We start from the raw sequence: 20781 nt of genomic DNA, 5'->3' as shown, positions 1-20781 counted from the left end.
AGACTCATTTAATTGAGTCTCCTGGAGTGTGGGATTTGCTGCACTTTAGAAGCCTCCCGTGTCTCATGTATCAGTGTCCCTGTGCCTAAAAATGGTGGCGGGGGCACTTGAACTAAACCTCGTTGAATAAACTTTAGTTCAAACACCCTCACCACCATTTTTAAGTGCAGGAACACTGATACACGAGATGTTGCATCGCTTTAATTAGAGCATCTCTCAGAGCACCTCCTCACCCCTGGAGCACATATAAAAGTGCCCTCTAATGTGAGGTACTAAATAATTGCACATTAGGCTGCCCTACTGAATAGTAGCAAAAACGCACACTTTTTTAGTTATGCTTAATGTGCAATAGCCTATTTTTACTGTGCATTAGCAGATTAGCAAGATTTTTGATGTGATGCTTTAATAAGCAGTAAATAGGCTACTGTGCATTAAAGCACATGTGTAGACATGCCCAGTGAGCACAAAAAATTGATGGACAAGGTCCATAAAAAACTCAAGCCTGCTTCACATAATGGATACAAAATGAATCCAAGTGATAAAACTTATAAACTCATATTTTTTGCAGAAGGAGAGATACCATTAAACAGATTTTTAAATAGCGAAAGAGGAAATTAAACGTGTTAAAGGGGGAAAGTAGCCTACAATGGCAGATGAGCACATGTGTGTGGGAATTCCACTTTTTGGGATAGAAAAAGTATTTTTAAGGATGAGGATAATGAGACATTTGAGAGGTATGTTTTAAGAGTATAAAACATTTATTGATAGAAATATTACTGTGTTTCCAAACATTTCTTTAACACCCAAAGTACCTCTAGCACTGAGGTACAAATTAAAAAGGTGAACATGCCCAGATGGAAATTTAAATGTTACTGTACAAATACTGAGTTAACTGTACAGCCATTAAATAAGTTAAGGACAGATATACACCAAAAAAAAATGTAAAGAAGACAATCAAACATGAATGCAAACCTGATATAATAGCTGAGGACATTTCGACATATCATCAGGTGATATACATTAGTGAAACCCTATTGAAGTCAATGGAGCTACATGGAAGTATATCAACTGAGAAAGTAGACAACCATATCTAGGATTTCAGTACACAGGAGTAGGTATAGTTTGGGTATACGTTAAGTATTCTGACAGTTCTGACCAAATATGGAAAGTGCAAAACACTGCACTTTCAAGTCTCCTTTTGGTTAAGGCAAATTTAAGCAGTTTCCTTTGGGGATTGCCTCAGCACTCGGGATAAACCACGGCATCATATACTAGATCTCTGAGAAGCTGGATGGCATGGAAAGAATTATGATCTTCTGAACTGTGGTAAAATGAACAATTTCACAATGAGAGATTGCATAATACCTGTATTGTGTCAAAGACCCTTGAATTGAACAAAAGTAAATGTCTGATTGAATGAGATTAATTGTGTAGGATACATTCAGTGGCAAAGAAATATGACCAAAACCAAGGAAGGCAGAGGCAACTGTATGAATGGAACGAGTCCAAGACAAGAAGGCCTTAAAGAGATTCATGGACATGTTAACATATCTAAGCACACTCATTGCTAATTCATCATAATTAAATGCTCCCCTCAGAATGCAGCTTGGGGACTGCTTGAATTGAAATGGAATGACTGACAAGAGAAAAGATTTTGGAAATTAATTTAAGTTGTCAAGCATCAGTACTGAACCATTTTCAGATTAAGAAAGAGCCTAAGATAAGAAACAATGATATTTTTTTTCCAAAAAGCACCTAAGTGATTTAGTTGCCTAAATCCCAGTGAAGGTCCATTGGATTTAGGATCCTAATCACCTAATTTACAATAGGATATGGGACATAGATTCAAATCACTGAGGAGTCTTTGAAATTTTTACAATGAGCTGATGTTAGCTCATAAGGAATTAAGGCTGTGCTTCTGCAAGATGAAGGTTAAATGGCACATGCTTCAGAAACAGTAAATAAAACACAAACACCAGAAAAGGGAATGCTGGCAAAAGACATTGGTTGTAAATGGTTTCACAAATATTGTTACGTGCAAAAAGTAAGTCAAAGTAGAAACATACCATGAATAGTTGGAACAGTAGAAGTGCCATTGTGCAAAGCAGAGCCCAGACTTCAGAAAATTATAACAGAATTGAAAAGTTACTGATTAAGGCCCTTTCCTGAAAGGTAGTTCATGCAGGCATTACCTGTGCCTGCGTGGAACACTGTGCAACATAAGAAGATGCAGAAGAAATGCAAGGTCTTAGTAAGAAGCTTTTGATAGCATACATGCTTTTAAGATTGTGCTTAGACAGTGAAAACAAGGGGAAATATGTAAACAGAACTGAAGTTTTACCTGTTTCTAACACAAAATTTAACAAACTCAAGCGAGAAATATGAAATGGCCCAACCTTACAAGAGCTTCAGCAAAGTATTCTAGACAGAAAGCTAACAGAAAAAGCCCAGACACCTCCAAGTATAAAACTTATTAAGACTATAAGGATGAAATTGCTGCATATAATGGGATTCCGTACAAAGAACATTGTCATAACACCACAAAACATGAGGTTGGAAATGCTAGGTATAACCTACAGTGCCCATTTGAGTATTGAGAAGTTCAGGAACAGAGCCCAAGGTGTTCTGTTCTGGCCAGGCATGCATGCTGCCATCAAAGATAAGGTATCCAAGTGGAAATCTGCAATAAATACAGGAGACAGAATGCAAAAAAACCCACTGAAACCAAATGAGACTCCTAATTGCACATGGCCCAAGGATCTATTTAAATGAAATGGAAGATTATTTCTTATTGATGGATTTCATTTAGGGTCTGTATTTTTTTATTTTTTTGGAATTATGCTGTTACATGACACATAAAGTAGCAATTTAATAATCCATTGTAAACTGCAGTTTTTTTCACCATGGGATTCCATAAGAGCTAAAAACAGATAACATCCCACAATTTATAAATGCTTCATTTCAGCAATTTTTTGGAACATCAGTTTAAATATAGCATATCAAGTCCTTACAATTGACTTTATGAACAGTAAAGTCAATACAAATATCAAAGGGACTTGATAAAAATAAAAAATCTTGACATTAAAGGGATTAGTGCTGCACATTTTTAGACTATTGCCATAGTTCTTTACTAGGTTTAACAATTCAGGAACTCACAAGGACAAAAATACAAGTGCCAACTTCTAATAAGCTTACTGAAACAAAAACAACATAGCCTAAAGAGATATATAGCAGGGAACTAAAGAAGAAGAAATGCTATAACCAAAATGGCTAACAATTACCCTTATTGCAAGAGAGAGAAAAACATTAGATTCTTAAGAGAAAAATGGGTGGCAGACAGCCAACACAAGAGTTATATTATCTTCAGCGGGGTCATAAGTGACCCCACTAAGGGCCAGTCTCACAGAGTCCCTAGAAGATGGGCATAAGAAAAAATATAGAAGAGAAAACACCATAAAGTGAGACACTGGTGCTCTATTTCCTGTGAATAACGAGCATGCTGGTGACCATGACCCTGTGCTGACAAGGTTAATCAATGCATGTTCAGTCCGGAAATGGCAATAAAAATACCAGGAGGGTGGCAACTGTAGGCTCTAGGTGAAAAGTCAGTGCAGAGGGAACTGACTTTAGAAGAAGAAAAAAAACATGCAATCATAAAGTTTTAAAAATGGCAGTTATTGAGCAAAGTCCAGACTCCCCCCCCCGAAAAATATGTTTATGAGATATCCATTTGTGTATTCTAATAATTGGGTCTACTATGCTGTGGCTGTTCATTTTAGTTGATATCATATTCTTTTATTTGCACTTGATTTTTTTTTAAAAGGGAAGGAATATCAATAGACCCTAAAGTCAGCATATGTATATGCATATGTCACACAATAGATGTGCATATGTTATGCGGCAGAGAGAGACATAATCTTTTGTAACCCTAGCCCAGCTCAGATGCCTAAACTATAAATACTAATTTCTTCCCCTACTATTGCACGGCATGTTTTTATCATAGTAATGGCACAGCAAGTTTCTGCCCCTTGAATGTAAAATAACACGACTTTGCAAATGAAAAAGCAGGACAATTCTAGGTAAGGAGGAAGGCAGCTCAGAAAATTATTTTTTTTGCTGCTAGGCAAGTATGGATCTTGAAAGAGAATTCAAATTAAGTGCCAGGGCCGTGTCCAGACGAGCACAGCCTTGTGGTATGTGGCACTGCAAATACGTCTGCGGTAGCACATACTGCACATTCAGATGTTCTCTGCACTGCAAAGGAATGCTGCCCATGTGCCCTACTCCACTTTTCTCCCCCTGATACCCAGGGGTCAAAAATACCCACAGAAAAAAAAAGCAGAGCAGTCTACATACGGGCAGCGTGTGCCACTCAAAAGCAGAAATGGGTCACCTGGAGCCATGTTGTGGCTGCTGGCCAGGCTCTGCACAGCAGAATCACTGCTGCTGCAGCCCTGGGAGGCTCCCACGAGCCCAGGTAAGGCTGCTGGGGCCAGCCCAGTGTACCTGTCGTGCACCAAAGCATGCGTGGTACGGGCATTCCCTGGGGACAAGTAGTGGCGGTGCAACATGTGCCACTGCTACTTGTCCCCAGGGAACCAAACATCTATGCTTATGTGGACACAGCCAAAGAGTTCAGAATAACACTGTGTAGGGAGCCAGAAAGAGAAACTTCCCAACAGGTGACAGCCTATGTTGGAGAGGCTGTGCATGTTCGCTTCTCGGCCTCTTGAAGGCTCAGATCAAGTATAGTACAGGTAGCCAGCTGTCAATGGTATAAGTCAGTGGTTTTCAAGCTGTGGTCCACAGACCCCTGGGGATCCACAGGTCATGTCTACGGGATCCCTGAAAGATGACTAAGATCAAACAAAAGTATGAGAATACCCACACTTACAATTCAAAGAAGTCTGCGCCTCCATTCAAAATTTCCAAAGGGACCTGCATCAGCATTCAATTATTTTTAGAAGACCACAAATGAAAGAAAGCTGAAAACCACAGGTATAGGGAGTCCCTTCATGTGCTCACTTAGTTGGGCTCACAGAAAATGAGATATTATCTTGAAGTACCAACATAACTTGGCCCAAAAGCAAGGAAACTGTCTATTGTAAGGGATACATAGGTAATCTAACTGTCTAAATTGCAAGATAATGTAACTTCCCCCCTGCAGCATATCTGGCCAACTCTGTGTGCTAGGCTGAATGGGGACTGGGCTCATTCCTGTGCCATTTACAGCACTGAATGTCCTTAGCAGTAGACTGACAAAGACACATACACACTCCTACAGACAACTGGGACAAGCCCATGCATGGACTAGTCAAGCAGGGAAGACCTTTTTCTGCTCCCTTTCTGTCTCAGGGACAGCTAGTTACAATATGGCCTTAAAATACATATTTGTAAAGAAGCATATTTGCAAATTTTAAGTCTTTGGCTTACTACTGAATTTGGACTTAACCTTTTTTTGAAGTCTTCAAATAAGGGACAGTGTTAGAAAGCCAGTTCTGGAAGTATGTGTTCCCTGCCAAATCCTGCTGCCTTCATTTGGTTCTAATTCATACACTTCCAACTGAAGCAATGTAGCCAGGGAAATAGAAAGCATTGGGAGTTTGGTGTGAGGATTTAGCCTAAAATTTTCAAATATCTTTTGATTAGCACGAACAATTATAAAGAGTAAATTCCACCATATTTACTGCTTGTTTTTCAGCTGTACCATTTTGTCCTGTAAGGTCCTTGGAATGTCCTAGACACTACCAGTCCTGGCTAGCACCTCTGTATAGCTATTTTTCAGGCTCTTAAAATATGTATATATTTTTGCCTCCTGCCAACAGTAGCAATGAACAGGAGACCTGTGCCTAACAGCTTCTCCTTCCTTCCTCGCTGGGCACTAGGATGGTTGTTAGAACTCCTGGGTGCTTATACATGTGCTCTGGGGTGGAGGGAGGGGTGTTTTAATTAGAGCAGTTCCCAACAGCTCTCTAATTAAACACCCCTCCCCCCACCCCAGAGCACATGTATACTCCCAAGAGTTGCTCTAATTAAAACGCCACATGTATTTAGTATCTCATGTATTTAGTATCCTGCATTTCAAAATGATGAAGGGGCACTTTAACTAAAGCTCATCAAATGAGCTGTACTTAAAGCTCCCCTGCCACCATTTTGAAGTCTGCTCCAACACTTTCTAATCAGAATGTGTTGGAGCACATGTAGAGGCATCCCCTGATAGCAGGGCAGCAGGAAGGAAAGAGATGAGCTGGAGAATGTTCAATTTTCCCTGCATGACAGCAGTCCTAATCTTACAGCTAACCTAACCTAAGTAATTGGAGAGTGGGTTAAATGCAAGCCTTAGCTAACATAACCAGTACTGAGGCAAAGATCATGAAACATCAACTCCATTGAGCTGGCCACTGTGTGGATGACTGACACTCATCTCCTGAAGCAAGTCCTCTTCTCTCAACTTAGTTATGGTATGAGGACCCATGGAGGACAGAGGAAGTGCTACAAGGACACCCTGAAAGCATACCTTAAGAGAGTGGCATCAACCCTACTGATTGGGAAATGCTGGCTGGTAACAGGCCTCAATGGAGCTGCACCATGTATCAAGCTACAGCTGACTTCAAAGACAACTATCTTACGCAGGAAGCCAAGAAATGGCAGAGGAAGAAGGAAAGTACACACCATCCTGGCCAACAGTTGTGTCTCCTACAAGGCACCGCTTTATCATGTCTGTGGGAAAACGTGCAGAGCATGGATTGTACTCCTCAGCCACCTTAAAACTCAGCTGTAATCCCACCCCACAACAGACATCATCCTCATATTGAGGGATAGTCAATGAAATGAAGGCTTATTTCTTCCTCTATCTTAGGACTAAGGGGGCAGGGGGAGGGGGGCACAGATACAGGGAAAAAACAGGGAAAAGGGGAATGAGAAGTACCAATAAAGACTGACCAAGGATACAGAAATTAGAGTCAGAAGTGACATAAGATGGAAAAGGGAGCAAGGAAAACCTAGCTTCAGAGTAGTTAAATAGCCATATTTGGTCCTAAGCCTGTCCCCTATATCAAGGTAGAGAAGAAAAGCAGAGCCCTAAGGCTCCAGTGTAGAAAGCAGAAAGAGACTGCCTCCCTTCCTTAAAGTTAACAAAGGGACAGGCCACTTGGCATCCCTTACAGAAAACAACTGAAGATTGGGAATTTTGCTGGGGGACCTCAGTGTCTGGGGTCCAAATGATTTTGGAAGCTTATGGAAGATTCTCGTGATTGTCCAACCTCTGGGAGGTTGGCATAATTTAATATTGGCACTACCAGGAATCTCTGGCAGAGAACTGACTCTAGGGAAATTATGTTAAATGTAGGTAATCTGCCTTACTGTAAGTCTGACTCTCTGCAGAGATAGGATCTGGCCATGTAAAAGAACCTTATAAAAAGAATGACAGAATTCAACTCCAAGCAGTCATTTTTTTGAGCGCACAGATGTACAATGGCTGTAGCTGGCAGGGCACTGAAGGAAAAAGGATAGTGTTTAGCCTGCATGATTTTGGCTTGGCTTAGTTAACTGAATATTTACATTGTTGCTTTTTAATATTGAATCATCTAATTTTTAATTGAAGATCTGTTATATTATGTTATAATGTTTTGGGCAATTTTTCTTTACTTAGTAAAATGATTTATTACCAAACAATGAGACTCACCGTGGCTGTTAGGAAACTACATTCCTACAGTAAACTAGAAGGCGAGGTAAAGAGTCTATTGGCAATTGAACCTTTTCAATATTCATCTTAAACTATATAAGTGTGTGTTACTAGACTGATAATTGCTCTCCCACCAAAGGGAGACTTGCTGCTTGATCCAGCATCCCTTTACTTTTGAAGAAAAAAGTTGTCTTTCAACACCATTACAGCCTGAAACATAACACTGAAAAGGCTTGGATTCAGGCCAGAAGTCAATTTCTTCAGAGACACTCTTAAAAGTACTGAAGTCTTCTTTGCTGGCGCCAGTAACTAGAAACGAAAAGCTAAAGAAATCCCCTCAGTAGTGAAGATTACTGACCAAATCGTGTAACTGCATTGGCCTGTATCTGAACTATGTATACAGAGTTTCATGTTTATGCTCTCGCTGTATGTCAGGCTGGAGTACTGTATAATCCTACCTGTGTCTATCAAAATGAAATTACAGAATAGAAAGTGTTGATATCAGCATCTAATTTGGCCAAGTCTAAAATTGCTTCATGCCTGGGAAAGCTTCTTCCATCCACTTGCTGCTGCGAAATTTGACCTAAATTATTTCTAGGGTCCCATCACTGTAGTTCTGAGAAACAAAATCCATTATGATATGTATGATAAATAATAAAAACAGACTCTGCTCTGGTTATGAAAAAGTTAAGAAGCTTATACTATAATCAACCTTTCAAAGATCCCCTGTTACTTTGAGTTTCCAGTCTTCTAATTGTTGATGCTATTTAGGTCTTATAAACAATTACTACATATTTACATAAAAGTCAGCTGCAATTTGATTATTTAAAAATCAGCAACCTGCAGAGAAGTCAATTAATTATATATATGAGCAAACAGGTTCTACTTGGGATGTTGAAACTAGGAGGCAATACATGAATCAGAGAAGAGTGAACTTTCATAGACATGAGAGAGACAACAGAAGCTGCTGTTACTGCTGCCTGGGTTGTCTATTCTCCAGATAGGTGAGGCAGCACCAGAGTGAACAGTAGTTGGTGGAAGCAGAAGAGAAGAGGAGTTAGTAGTAGGTGTATATGTGTGTATATGTATGTGTGTGTGTATACATACACATACACTCATATACTTACACACACACATGCACACAAACCAGTTCTGCAAAACGAGCACCTAGTTTGCCTTCCTTTGGAGCCTATAATAATATACAGATCCTATGGCCTCTTCCTCCACTCATCTTCAGATGTTTCCTTCTCAATTGCATATGGGAAATAATGCAAACCCCAATCACAAAGTGAGGAGGAATTACAGAGTTTAGAACTGCTTTTAGGATTCTGCAAGTAAATTTCACCCTTTTTTGCATATATTGATCTCTTTGGGACAGGTATGTGACAGAAGAAATTGAACAGAAGTAAAGAATAGCAAATTAACGTATCTAATTGATTGTGATAGTTTGTGTGAAAAAAGTATATGCGTGTGTTGTTATTACAACAATCTAGAGCAAGCGGAAAGCTATGTATGGTCATTAAACATTCCATGGTTCTTTTGGCATAGATGTGTCCATCACTACGTCCTGGCAAAATTTCAGTTGAAAATTACATATTATATACTTCTGTGTGCATTGTGTCAATACACAGATGGATAACATACATTGTACAATGTGCTATAAAGGTGTCCAGGAGTAAAATCTTTATATCATACTATACCACCAAGTGTTCTGGATATGCTGTAAGTTAGGGAAACCTGCTTTCTGAGTGTTTTACACAAGTTTTAATAGTTTATTTTGCCTTTTTTTGGCATTAAGAATTATTTCTTTATTAATATTATTAACTTAAGTTACCCTAGCTCTACTACATTCACAAGGCACTTCAATATTATCTGAATGTTTATGTATTCAAAATATTGCATATTTAAATAGTCTGTTTTGGAGTTTTCCACAGGAAGTAGGTTCTAAAAACAGGCTGGAATATTCCCTTTCCAATGGCATACTACACCAGCTCTTAGTTCTAAAAAATGGCCATGTCACTTATAACATGTATAAATATAATTAGCCAATAATTTTGCAATGTGTTGCACAGCTATGACTTTCATGTACATGATTATAGGTAAGGAAGATAGTATTACCTATGTTTTAAATGCTTTCAAACATTCCAATTTCAGACCCTGTTTTCAGGGGTTTTTCTTTGCCAAACTTTAACCCTCAAATTTTCCATGTCGGATGTCTACCTCAAATGGCCCTTCCAGAAAATATCAATTAAAATTTACATGTTTTCAATAACGAGGCTAAGAAAATGCCTGTTATTTTGCCCATGTTAAAAAATGCGGGTGATCTTTTCTTTAAAAAGCTCTAGCACTTTTTGCTTTGGCTGTGGCCTAGGGTGGCCTCCATGTCAGGAATCTACTTTTGAGAAAGTCTTCCTAAATTTGGCCAAGTCTTTGGAAAATCTAAGTTCACACATGCAAGTAGCGTATCTCAAGCTGAGCTAATGTTTCCATACACTTGTAGCTCTGGGCTGCTGTGGACCACATCATGTCTGGATAGCACAAATAAGAGCATGAGGAGGTCTCTCCTGTGTTTTCAAGCAGCATGTTTCAAATATATAGGAAATAAGAGCCAGATGCTGGAAGATGATTTGATTCGACAAAGACAGTGGGACTGGGTACTGTCATGGGAAGTGGGGAAACTGGGGATAGCAGATAGAGAGGGAGACTGAAATTGATTGATAACTTCTGGGAAAGACTGAGGCTGGGAAAGGGAAGTGGGACTTATAAAAAGAAGGAAGGAGGTGAGACAATATATGATAAAGAGCTGTGGTATGGGCTGAGAAAGACAAGGACTGTCTATGAAAAGACATGGGGACAAGGAATGGGGTGATGAACAGTACTCCAGGGGGGTGGGGGCAGGGGCTCTTTAATTACAGAGCCTTTCGGGAGCTGCTTTAATTAAAGTGCTCACAGCATTTCATTTATTCAGCATCCTGTGCTTCAAAACAGAGGCTGGGGCACTTCAACTAAACCTCATTCAATGAGCCTTAGTTAATGCATGCCCACTGCCATTTTGAAGCATGGGGACACTCAATTACCCATGATGCCGAGGCTGCTGGAGTGCATCAGAGCAGGAGTCAGGCACACGTATAGGTGCCTACTGATACTAGGCAAGTAGTGTAGCAGTGGAAATTGGGATTAGAAGGATGAAAAGATGGGAGGAGGAGAACTAAAACTAGTTAGCTGAGGATAATGGGACTGGGACCAGAGCTAGGGATGAAGAAGAGATATTTCTGGGGCAGATTGGAAGGGGTGGGGCAGAAGGGTTGACAACTGGGGAGAAAGAGGTAGTCATATTAGTTTTAAGTCTGGTAGAAGGGCAGTGTGGCACTTTAGGGCATGTACACACACTTGCAGGACCCAACTGAAGATCATGCAGCTTATTTTAAGCTGTGTGATCATAGATCAAGCCCCACTTGTGCAGACATTCACTGGTGCCAGGAACAAGGCTGGGAACTAGATCTAAGTAAATCAGGGCGGAGAGATCGGGGTTAGCTAATGGATCTATGTTGCGGGGAGGCGGGGAGGTTTGCTGTGTATGAGAGGGTCAAGGCTAAAACTATCCCAGTCAGGGGAGTCAGCAAGGGTAAGAAAATCACAGACCCAGGGCTGGGACAAGTGGCTGGGCTTTTCCAGCCCCATGACTGCTCTCTGAACATGTACAGGTGTTTATTAAATTGGGCCAACCCAATCTTGATCTATCTTAGTTCACCTCCTCAGGTGAAGAAAGTTGGATCAGGACAGGCACTTTTCACCTGATTTATCGTCCCCAAATATCTGTACAGATTTACCTAACCCTAGTTAAGTCTATCTTAGTGTAATGTCTACACATACCCTTAGAAACTAACCAGTTTGGAGAGGCACAAACTTTCATAGGCGGCAGCCTACTTCTTCAAGTGCTTTGAAGTATCTGATGGGTTTTGGGTTGTAGCTATGTTCGTCTAAGGACATAGGCAGGCAAGGTTCTTGAGTAGATGTGATATCCTGTATTAGACCAACTGAGTAGTTGGAAAAAACTGTCTTGGCAAGCTTTCAGGTGCAGTCACCCTTCTTCAGGCATGGGGAGTCTCAGAACAGTAGACTCCCCATGCCTGAAGAAGGGTGACTGTGCCTGAAAGCTTGCCAGAAACATTTTTTCCAACTACTCAGTTGGTCTAATACAGGATATCACATTTACTCAAAGAACCTTGCCTGCCTTGACGTATCTGATGAGGATATATCTTGTCATTTGACATCTTAGCATCTGATGAAATAGACTGTCACTCAAAAGGAATCTCATGAGGTTCAACAAGGACAAGTGCAAAGTCCTGTACTTAGGACAGAACAATTCTATGCATCGGTACAGGCTTGGGGCTGACTGGTTGGGCAGCAGCTCTGTAGAAAAATGCCTGGGGGTTACAGTGGACAATAAGCTGAATATTAGCCAACAATGTGTTCTTGCTGCAAAGAAGGCTAATGGCATACTGGGCTGCATTGGTAGGAGCAGGTCATATAAAGTGATTCTTTCCCTGTATCCACACTGGGGAAGCCACATCTGGAGTACTGTGTCTAGTTTTGGGCACCCCAGTACAGAAAGGATGTGGACAAATTGGAGAGTTCAACGGAGGGCAACAAAACGGTGAGGGGCTGGGGCATATGTTTTATGAGAAGTGATTGAGGAAATTGGGCTTAATTAGTTTAGGGAAGAGAAGACTGGGAGGGGATTTATAGTAGCCTTCAACTATCTAGCTAGACAAAACTTTGTCTGGGATGACCCAGTTGGGGATGGTCCTGCTTTGAGCAGGCGTTTGAACCAGATAATCCTAAGATCTCTTCCAATCCTTATTTTTTATAATTCCATACCTCCTGCCAGTTAGGAAGAAGCAGAGGAATGTTTGCACAATCCTCTCCAGTACCCAGGTTTGTGAATCTCATTTTAACTGTGATGCCAGGAAATACGTATGAAATGTGCTGGCAAAGTTTCTCAGCATTGGTCTACTATAAAATGATAACCTATTACTACTGTCAGTTTCTGTTACTGCTGTGTGGTTGAAACATATGTTCTGAAGCTACTGACATCCCATATGATGTCTGTGATGCCACAATATGGAGTTTCTGGGTTTTGTCCAGTCTGCTACTTTAAAATCCTTGGAAATTAATTCCCCAGTTTTAAAAGAACATTATTCAGGTTGCAAGATCAAGCACTTCAAAAGTAGGAAATGCCAGAATTTAGGTCTCCTATGCTCAATTCATTTTATGGATATACATTGTGATCAGTGTTTAGATGATCACATTTTTCCCTATGCAACTCTCTACCTTATTCAGTGAATGAGATAGGTCTACTCAGGGGATAACTCAGAGTTAATATAGTGAAGGAGCCTCTGTAGAAAACCTTCTCATCTGGAGAAGAATTTAGAAAGTAGACAGTGAATGAGGCAGGAGACTGATGGGAAAGGATAGTCTAATGGCTCGGCAATGCTATACTGCCCTGTAGAACTAGATTTGTCTTGCCTTCAACGGTAATGTTAGTCAGGGCAGTAAGAGCAGACTTTTTACAGGGAGTCAGTATTACTTACGCAAAAGCACTGGCCTCTCACAGTGACAATGAACTCAATGAAAGCTTTCTTTTGCAAATGTAGTTTTACATAGTATTAAGGACTCTGAAAAATAGCATGCTAGAAGTTTGAAATCAGACAATCACAATCAATGGACACTTTTTAACTTAATCCCTCTGTGCCTCAGTCCCCTCTTTGTAATATGGGGATAATATCAAACTAATGAGAATCCAAAATGAAATTAATAATTCTGTTTTGAGAGCAGAGTTTGAATAGTACACAGTAACTAAGGTAGGATAGGTACCATATACTGAACATAAGGACAAAACAAAATATAAAACAGTTGCTTATTCAGGAAGGCCATCCATTCTGTGCACCAAATAAGGTGGTTGTTTTGTAGAAAAAATATTATGTGATCATGTAATTAAAAATCTCTCATAATGAATATGTAGGAAGGGCTAGATGACAGCTTAAACCTAGGATTTCCCAATATTTGAGTAACTCCCTTTGCAATTTAATAATATTCTTATAAGATGGAGGTTTTTATTTTGATTATATCCCAATGCACACATAAAATCCAAATATGTCATTTTCAAAGTCATCCATATCATTCATATATATATATATATATATATATATATATGGTGGTCTGAATTATGTACACTTTGGTAGCAATGCCTGGGATGAAGAAGATGACAGTAGACCACTTTCTTCATAAAGTTTAAGACAATGCTCCCGAAGTACAACTTTGGGCAACTTAAATTACATTTTTCTTTGGAAGTGCCATATAGGGTTATAGTGAACACATTCTTCCTGCTATCCCAAGAGTCATACAGATGTTGGCATTATGCAGTCATACTTCCTTCAACCACTGTTGTTACTATTTACCGCTTCCCCATTCACTGTGTGTTTCAAAGTCCAAGATACTCCTTATAGCTGTTCTCTACTCCATGTACTTTGTTTCTTCTCACCTTCTGCTTTTACTGCATCTATTTTTCTCCCCACTCTTTACCTACCCCAACTACCAGCTTTTGAGTAGAATGAGATACCTGTAATAGTTGAGCTGAATGTTCAAACCTATAATATTTGAGTTGGTGATTAAGCAAGGTGAGCCCCTTTGAGAACCTACTAACCTGTTATGCAAATCTAAAGAGCAACCTGAATTTAGCAGCTGACTTTCTAAAACAGTCCCCATGCTTTTAGGTTCATCGCCTCAACAGTACACATATGAACTTAAGGCTACTCCGGCCATCATAGGTAAAATCCCTGCATAATACTTGGAAATATTCCTCAGTAAGTTCAGAGATCAGCAAAAGGTACCTATTTGTGCTTCCCTACTCCATTTTTCTTTAATTTGAACCTCTGCACCTGCTTCCTATGTGCTATGGACATGTTGAGGAAAGTCACTAACCTGTGATTATTCATTCCCCTACCCCTTCTATGAGCAGAATTTCAGTAAAAGTTCAGGTTCAGGAGACAAGTTAAACTAGACCTTTAATACTGCTTTACCATAATGGATTATGCAAAATTTTGATGGAGGTTACAAAATTTGAGTAGAATTATTAATTACAAATGTAGAGAATTTATAACATGTAGCTTCTTTTTTTTTTGAATAATTAAAAGCTAGATATTATACCTGTCCTATCTTATTCTAATTAAGAGTTTTACCAAGAATTTTATAACTTTCTATACAACTCTGTATAGAACAAATTATTCTACATAAATGTATTTAATCTCTAAATATTAAAAGACCCAATTTAATCATGGAAAAACTACAGGGTTTTTTCACATTTTAAAAAGATAACTAAACGTAAAACTAATGTTAACTTACACTTCTCACATATTTTCATCCTAAAGTATTTAAAATATAAGACAGGAGAACATCTAAAAAAATTCCAGAAAAAGTACTCAAGTGAGACTATGCATTAGGCTAATAGCTTTGATGTAAACCTGGAGAAAATAAGACATGAGTTAGGGATAGACAAACTGGTTCAGATTAAATTAAAAACTTCTACCTCATTCAAGAATGACCATTTTATTGGTGTTCTGAAAAAATTAAATAATTGCTTTGCCAAAATTCCAGTTGGGAATATTTTCATCCATCTGTTCTCATGAGGTCTCCAGCTCAGACTGACAAACTCAAGAGGCTTGGAGTGTTTGAATACATTTTGACTTGGGATTCAAAAATATAGAAACCTGAACTCCAAAACTTGTCTGAACTTGGACTCCAGAACTTCAGAAGTCTGCCCACCCCTAACATAGACTGTATGCAAAAAAGACAATTAGAAGGCAGAGTAGATTTGCATTTATAGACTAACCAAAACAGATATATCAACATATACTAAATAAATAGATTTAATTATAGTCTGACCACTGTGTGGCACTCCTAATGATCTCAATGGAAGTTCCTAGCATGGATTAGCCCCTAAGTGTCAGCCAGTGACTTCTCAAATAGCCTATCTATATTTGGAAATAATTATAGACAAATAGTGAGCAAATACATAAAGAGAATGATTTTGTTTATATCTTACTTGAGTTCTTGTGAGCTTGTGGCCAGCATACTTCGAATGCTTTTGTCAGCCAAGGGGCACCCAGACAAACTGTAAGACATGGCAGGATATCCAAGTAAGTCAACACACCTATAAAACTAGCTCTCCCAAACAAACACAACATAAAGATTAAAAAATAAAAATAAAAATTGTAATGCAGAAAAGCGATGGGGCAAGTGCTGTAATATTGAATTTTGTAATATAGTTAACCCTCTGAATATATTTATAAATAAACTTTACTTCCAATACTACATACTATTAAAGTCCTTTTTTTGGTTTTATATAATAGTAAAGTGTAACAAAAATATTTGTGATCCTGGGTTAACTAGTTAAAAGTTTTAAATACTTTGGAAATTTTAGTAATCTATTTAAAAATAAAAGACGTTTATACAACACACAAATTAGCATGCTTTAAGGTCAACATATATTACTCAAAGGGTTAACACATAGTTCAACGTTTTACTTTGACAGCATTGTTGAGGTAAGCTGAAAACAATAAATTGAAAAGACAGAATCCACCATGAAAAAAATGAAGTCACACCTTCTATGTGAGGCGTAATTACCAGTCACATGACCACTCCCATCACACCCTGGTGTTGGACATCTGCCACCAAACAAAAACAAAAACAGCCAAAATAGTAAGTATGTTTAAAAAAAAAAACTTTTAAAAGTTTCATTGTTTCCAGTTTAGCTGCAATGACTGCAAGGGGATTTAAGCATCCTATCGAAAAGCTGCAAAATGAACAGGATTAAATGAAAATGGCGTCTCAATACAATATAGCATCATTAAGATCAAGCAAATACACATTAGCTTATCACTTTACTTAACTGGCAGTTTGAAACATTTATATGCTGCAAATGTTGCATGCTCATACTGCAAGGCGTATATGTACTCGTTTGTTTAAAAAAAGACAAAGAGAGAAGAGATTAAAAGGAGAAAAAAATAATTTCACCTCACATTATGCTTACGTTATTAAATCCTTTTTGCTCTCTTTGCACTGAGGGTATTTGGGTTTGGGGCTTGGGATTGTAACTTCACCAGGGTACCTTCGTTCTTCAAGAGCCTCTTGGAAAGGATCCAAGTCTTCTGGCTGCATGCAAACACAGAGATATTAGTCCCACTTAGGTGAGGCCACAATATACCTAGACACAATGCAATGTAGAGCTATCAGACATAGCACCTCCATTATGTCCATTCTGTCAGAAAAATACTGACATTATTTTACATTTTTTCTCACCTACTAAGCCTTTATATAGTGCATTTATATTTCAATACACACTTCTAAACACATAAAAGAGAATCACATTGTTTTCAAAATTAAGGAAGAAACGGACAAAAAACAGATATTTTCTGTTGGTCACAGTTATTCTCATTTCCAAAGAATCAATAATTTTTCCCAGTCACAATTCTGTACAAAACACAGCCAGGGATAAAAAACCCTAAATGTAGTATTTTATACATCAAAATGCCAACTTAAAAATAATATTTTTAAAGTGTTAGGTCCCTTAAAAATGAATCAGGAACAATGATAATAGCCATCACTATACACACATATAGTATCATAATCTGGGGCAAGCCTCAATGGATCTGCCTGGCAAAATATCGTTTTGTAATTTATAATTAACTTTACTGATGCATTCAGCCTTTTGAAATTTGAAAGCAGAAGTGAAGGAAAAGTGACTGAATGAAGAATTTCCTGTAGATGGTGCTGTAAGCAACAGAGTTACACTATTCTGCTTGTTTCAGTAAGGATGCTATACAGTCTGCATTACCTCCCTTTTCTTAGCTAATGAGGGATATTTTGGCCCCAGTGAAATCAATAGTAAAACTCTCATTGGCTTTAGTGGAGGCAGGACTGTATTCAGTGAGGAAAATACCAAATGCTATTACCTTGCATGTTTCAAAGCTATTAAAAACTGGTGTCATAGTAAGTTCTAATTAAAATAAATTGAAGAGAGATCCTGCTACACACTATTGTGGAAATTATTAATCTTTTAACATAGATCTGGAGAGAGAAAAAATTACTACTACCAGAATCTGAGACTGTAAAATCCTGGTTAGATTAGAGTGGGTTAAATCCTGCACAGAGTATGATGAGCACGAGTTGAAACCTGATGAATGCAAGAAGTAGCATCACAAATAAAACTGCTGCATTAGCAAATGTCAAGCGCACCCTTTCAGAGCACTAATGGAAAATACATGCCACGCTACAACGTAAAATGTGAAACAGATAGAAAGTCACTAAGGACCACATTCCCTTCACATATCCCTTTCTGTTTACAGAATAGAGCAATGTGAATTTGAAAGGAACAATGACAACCACAAGCCCTTCGTTATACTTTAGAAATAAAATATTTTACTAATAAGGTATAAAGTCACTTGAACAGTAATAGCAATCATGAATGCACAGATAATTCAGGAGCATGCCTTCTAACAAGCAAAATCCCAGTTAGGTCAAATAGATAAAAATTCATCCTGTATTCCACAGCTGCTTCTAAATATGGATTTCTGTGTAAAGCAGACTTTACGTTTAGTATTTCATTTTAAAATTTCAATATGAAGAGTGCATCTTGTCCTGAAAGCTGGTTAAACCTTGATTCCAGTATTGTAAAAAGTTATGCCAACTTACTCAGATAGGATCATTTGGAAAATGCTAGAATGTTTTCACAGAAGAAAATACATTTAAACAAGACAGTGCTGTTACGAAACATGATTCGCATTCATGGTTCAAATGTTGTCTGAAGGGAGTTAATCGCAGATCAGATGTGTGCAAATATGATGTATTTCTAAAAATTAACCAGCAGAAAGTCCTTTTTGTAGGTACCCATCTATTTTTGTTCATCACGTATTTTCATACCAAATTTTAGAAAACTAATGTATTAAAACAGTCAGATTTAATGAGAACCCATAGATGAAAAAGACATACATTAATCTCTTTGGAATCATCTTCATCTATTCTACTGGGCTTCATCTTAGTGTAGTCCACTGGTAAGTCCCAGCAGTCGCTCTCATTCAGTTGGTAACACCGATTATTCATTACAGCTTGTCGTTGTGGCGACATTGGCTCCAGCGGTGTCAAAATGGTACAGCAACCATCTCGCTGCCTCTGTTTGTTCATGCTTAGATCCAAGGTTCCATTTTCATCGACTTCCATATCAGGATTCTGTCAAAATAAGAAAAATATTGTTAATTCAGTTTCCCACTATCACGCTGTTACCTTTCTGTGTTTTTAATCTGATTGCTTAGCAGAATGATAAAAAGCTTTACCATGCCTGTATAGATAGTAAGTATTGAGCCTCCACCCACACATAGCATGATTCTGTTACACAACATTAATGCTGGTAAAGTAGATTCACTCATATCTTCCTGAAGGGTTCATTTGAAATTTGGAAAAAAAAATAAAAGGGGAGACATCTTACTACTCACTACCACCACCTTGAAAACAGGTGTAAAATTTGTAAATGAAAGGATAAATCTCTGAAGGTATTTTCTGGTTGCTGCCCTTATGCCTCTGATTTACTTCTTGACAGGTTAGTCTCTCTGAGTTAACATCTGCATGATTCTGGCTACTTCCAATCCTAACACCTGCTTAGGTGACTAGGGCAATAAAAACCAGCTAGAATATAGTATCTAACTGCAAGAAAGCAAGAAAGAAAGCAAGCAAGAAAGAAAGCAAGAAAATGCTTTGTTCTTTTGATACTAATAAAGATTTAGAAAAAGAACTTTTGATTATTAAGCGAAATCTATTTGCACTGTGTTTTCCATTGTCATATGAGGAGAAAACTATTAAGAGCTCTCAGATCCTTCATCTCGGATGTTAAAGTTTAATATGCCTTAACTTTCCAAAGTCTATCTTTATAATCAGCTGGCTTGGGCAAAGAAGCTGGTTCTGACATTCCCTGCAGCGACTGAGGAACTGTGAAAAACAGAGTGGGTAGGGGATTTTTTTTTCCCATTTGGAAACAGACCAAGAATTATCTATTTCAAATCTTGTTTCTTTTTTTCCTTTTTCTCTTTCTATGGGAAGGATAGGGCATACATTAAAAAAACAAAATGCTCACAACAATCCTTCATTTTTCAAGGGTGAAACTATTCACCAGAAATTTGATTTCAGAACTGGTGTGAATGCTGCTGCCTCCTTAGATGTCTAGCAGCTCTCTTTCCTTTTGAGGTAATAACAGAGCTGCAGGAAGACACACTGACTCAAAATCGTTTGCTTTGGGCTATTTTGTTGATAGATTTTATTCTAACCTACATCTGATTATTGCCTTCATATTAATTTATGTTTGATAATATATTTATCTTTCCCCATTTAGCATATACATTTTAGTGTGTCTGGAAAGGGGTAACATCTCCTTATGCCACACAATATTTACAATGCTATTGCTCTGGATGTCTCCATTCCTGTTGGTATTGCACACGACTGCATTTACTTGCATTCCACAAGGACATTTTCCCTCATCTATAGGAATACATCAATTAATTAAAAAAGGAAGCATTTGAAAACAGAGTTACTAATCTGTCTGGATTCATAAAAATTAAGATTATCTTTAATTGCTAACACTAATTGCTACGGTTAATGTGTTATGTATAATCAAAAATCTTTACACAATAGGAGAAAGAAAGCCTTTGTTTATCTGGAGAAGAGCAGAACATGTCTGCCAGCTCAAAAGCTCTTCTATAAGCACAATAAAACTGTATCCCCTGCACTGCATCTGTCTACTTAGCCATCTAGTGGCCTCCTATAGGTACCACTTTATTGGTTGCTAGTGCATTTTAAATAGTCATTTCTCCTCAGCTGTCAGAATCAGATTTAACCTGTTTGTAGCAAAATAAAATTGTTCTTGCAGTGTTTTAAAAATCAGATGAATTTGAATAATGCTTGGTTTTTTATACATAAAGGTTAACATCAAAATTACCTTACTTCATTGGCTTCTGTTCACATTTAACAAGAGATTGAGAGTTTACTAAAAT

General features: G+C 38.2%; 1 protein-coding gene across 12 annotated transcripts in view; it reads right to left on the bottom strand.

Moving 5' to 3' along the window:
• The window catches only part of MYT1L (myelin transcription factor 1 like), a 476122-nt gene that overhangs the window by 65843 nt on the left and 389498 nt on the right, over window positions 1–20781 (bottom strand). For 10 of the 12 annotated variants that reach the window (XM_090032827.1, XM_090032818.1, XM_090032800.1 and 7 more), the window contains 4 exons: window positions 18734–18970; window positions 16776–16897; window positions 16348–16410; window positions 15789–15857 (listed from right to left, as the gene is read on the bottom strand). In XM_090032827.1, the coding sequence (XP_089888953.1) occupies window positions 15789–15857; window positions 16348–16410; window positions 16776–16897; window positions 18734–18970 (491 nt within the window). The remainder of the gene's footprint in view (window positions 1–15788; window positions 15858–16347; window positions 16411–16775; window positions 16898–18733; window positions 18971–20781) is intronic. The other 2 variants (XM_090032851.1, XM_090032861.1) reach the window with 1 other exon arrangement.

Source organism: Crocodylus siamensis, chromosome 1 (assembly GCF_052110815.1).
Source record: "Crocodylus siamensis isolate JL-2025a chromosome 1, ASM5211081v1, whole genome shotgun sequence".
NCBI classification, from domain to species: domain Eukaryota; kingdom Metazoa; phylum Chordata; order Crocodylia; family Crocodylidae; genus Crocodylus; species Crocodylus siamensis.
This window is presented reverse-complemented; position numbering and strand designations above follow the sequence as displayed.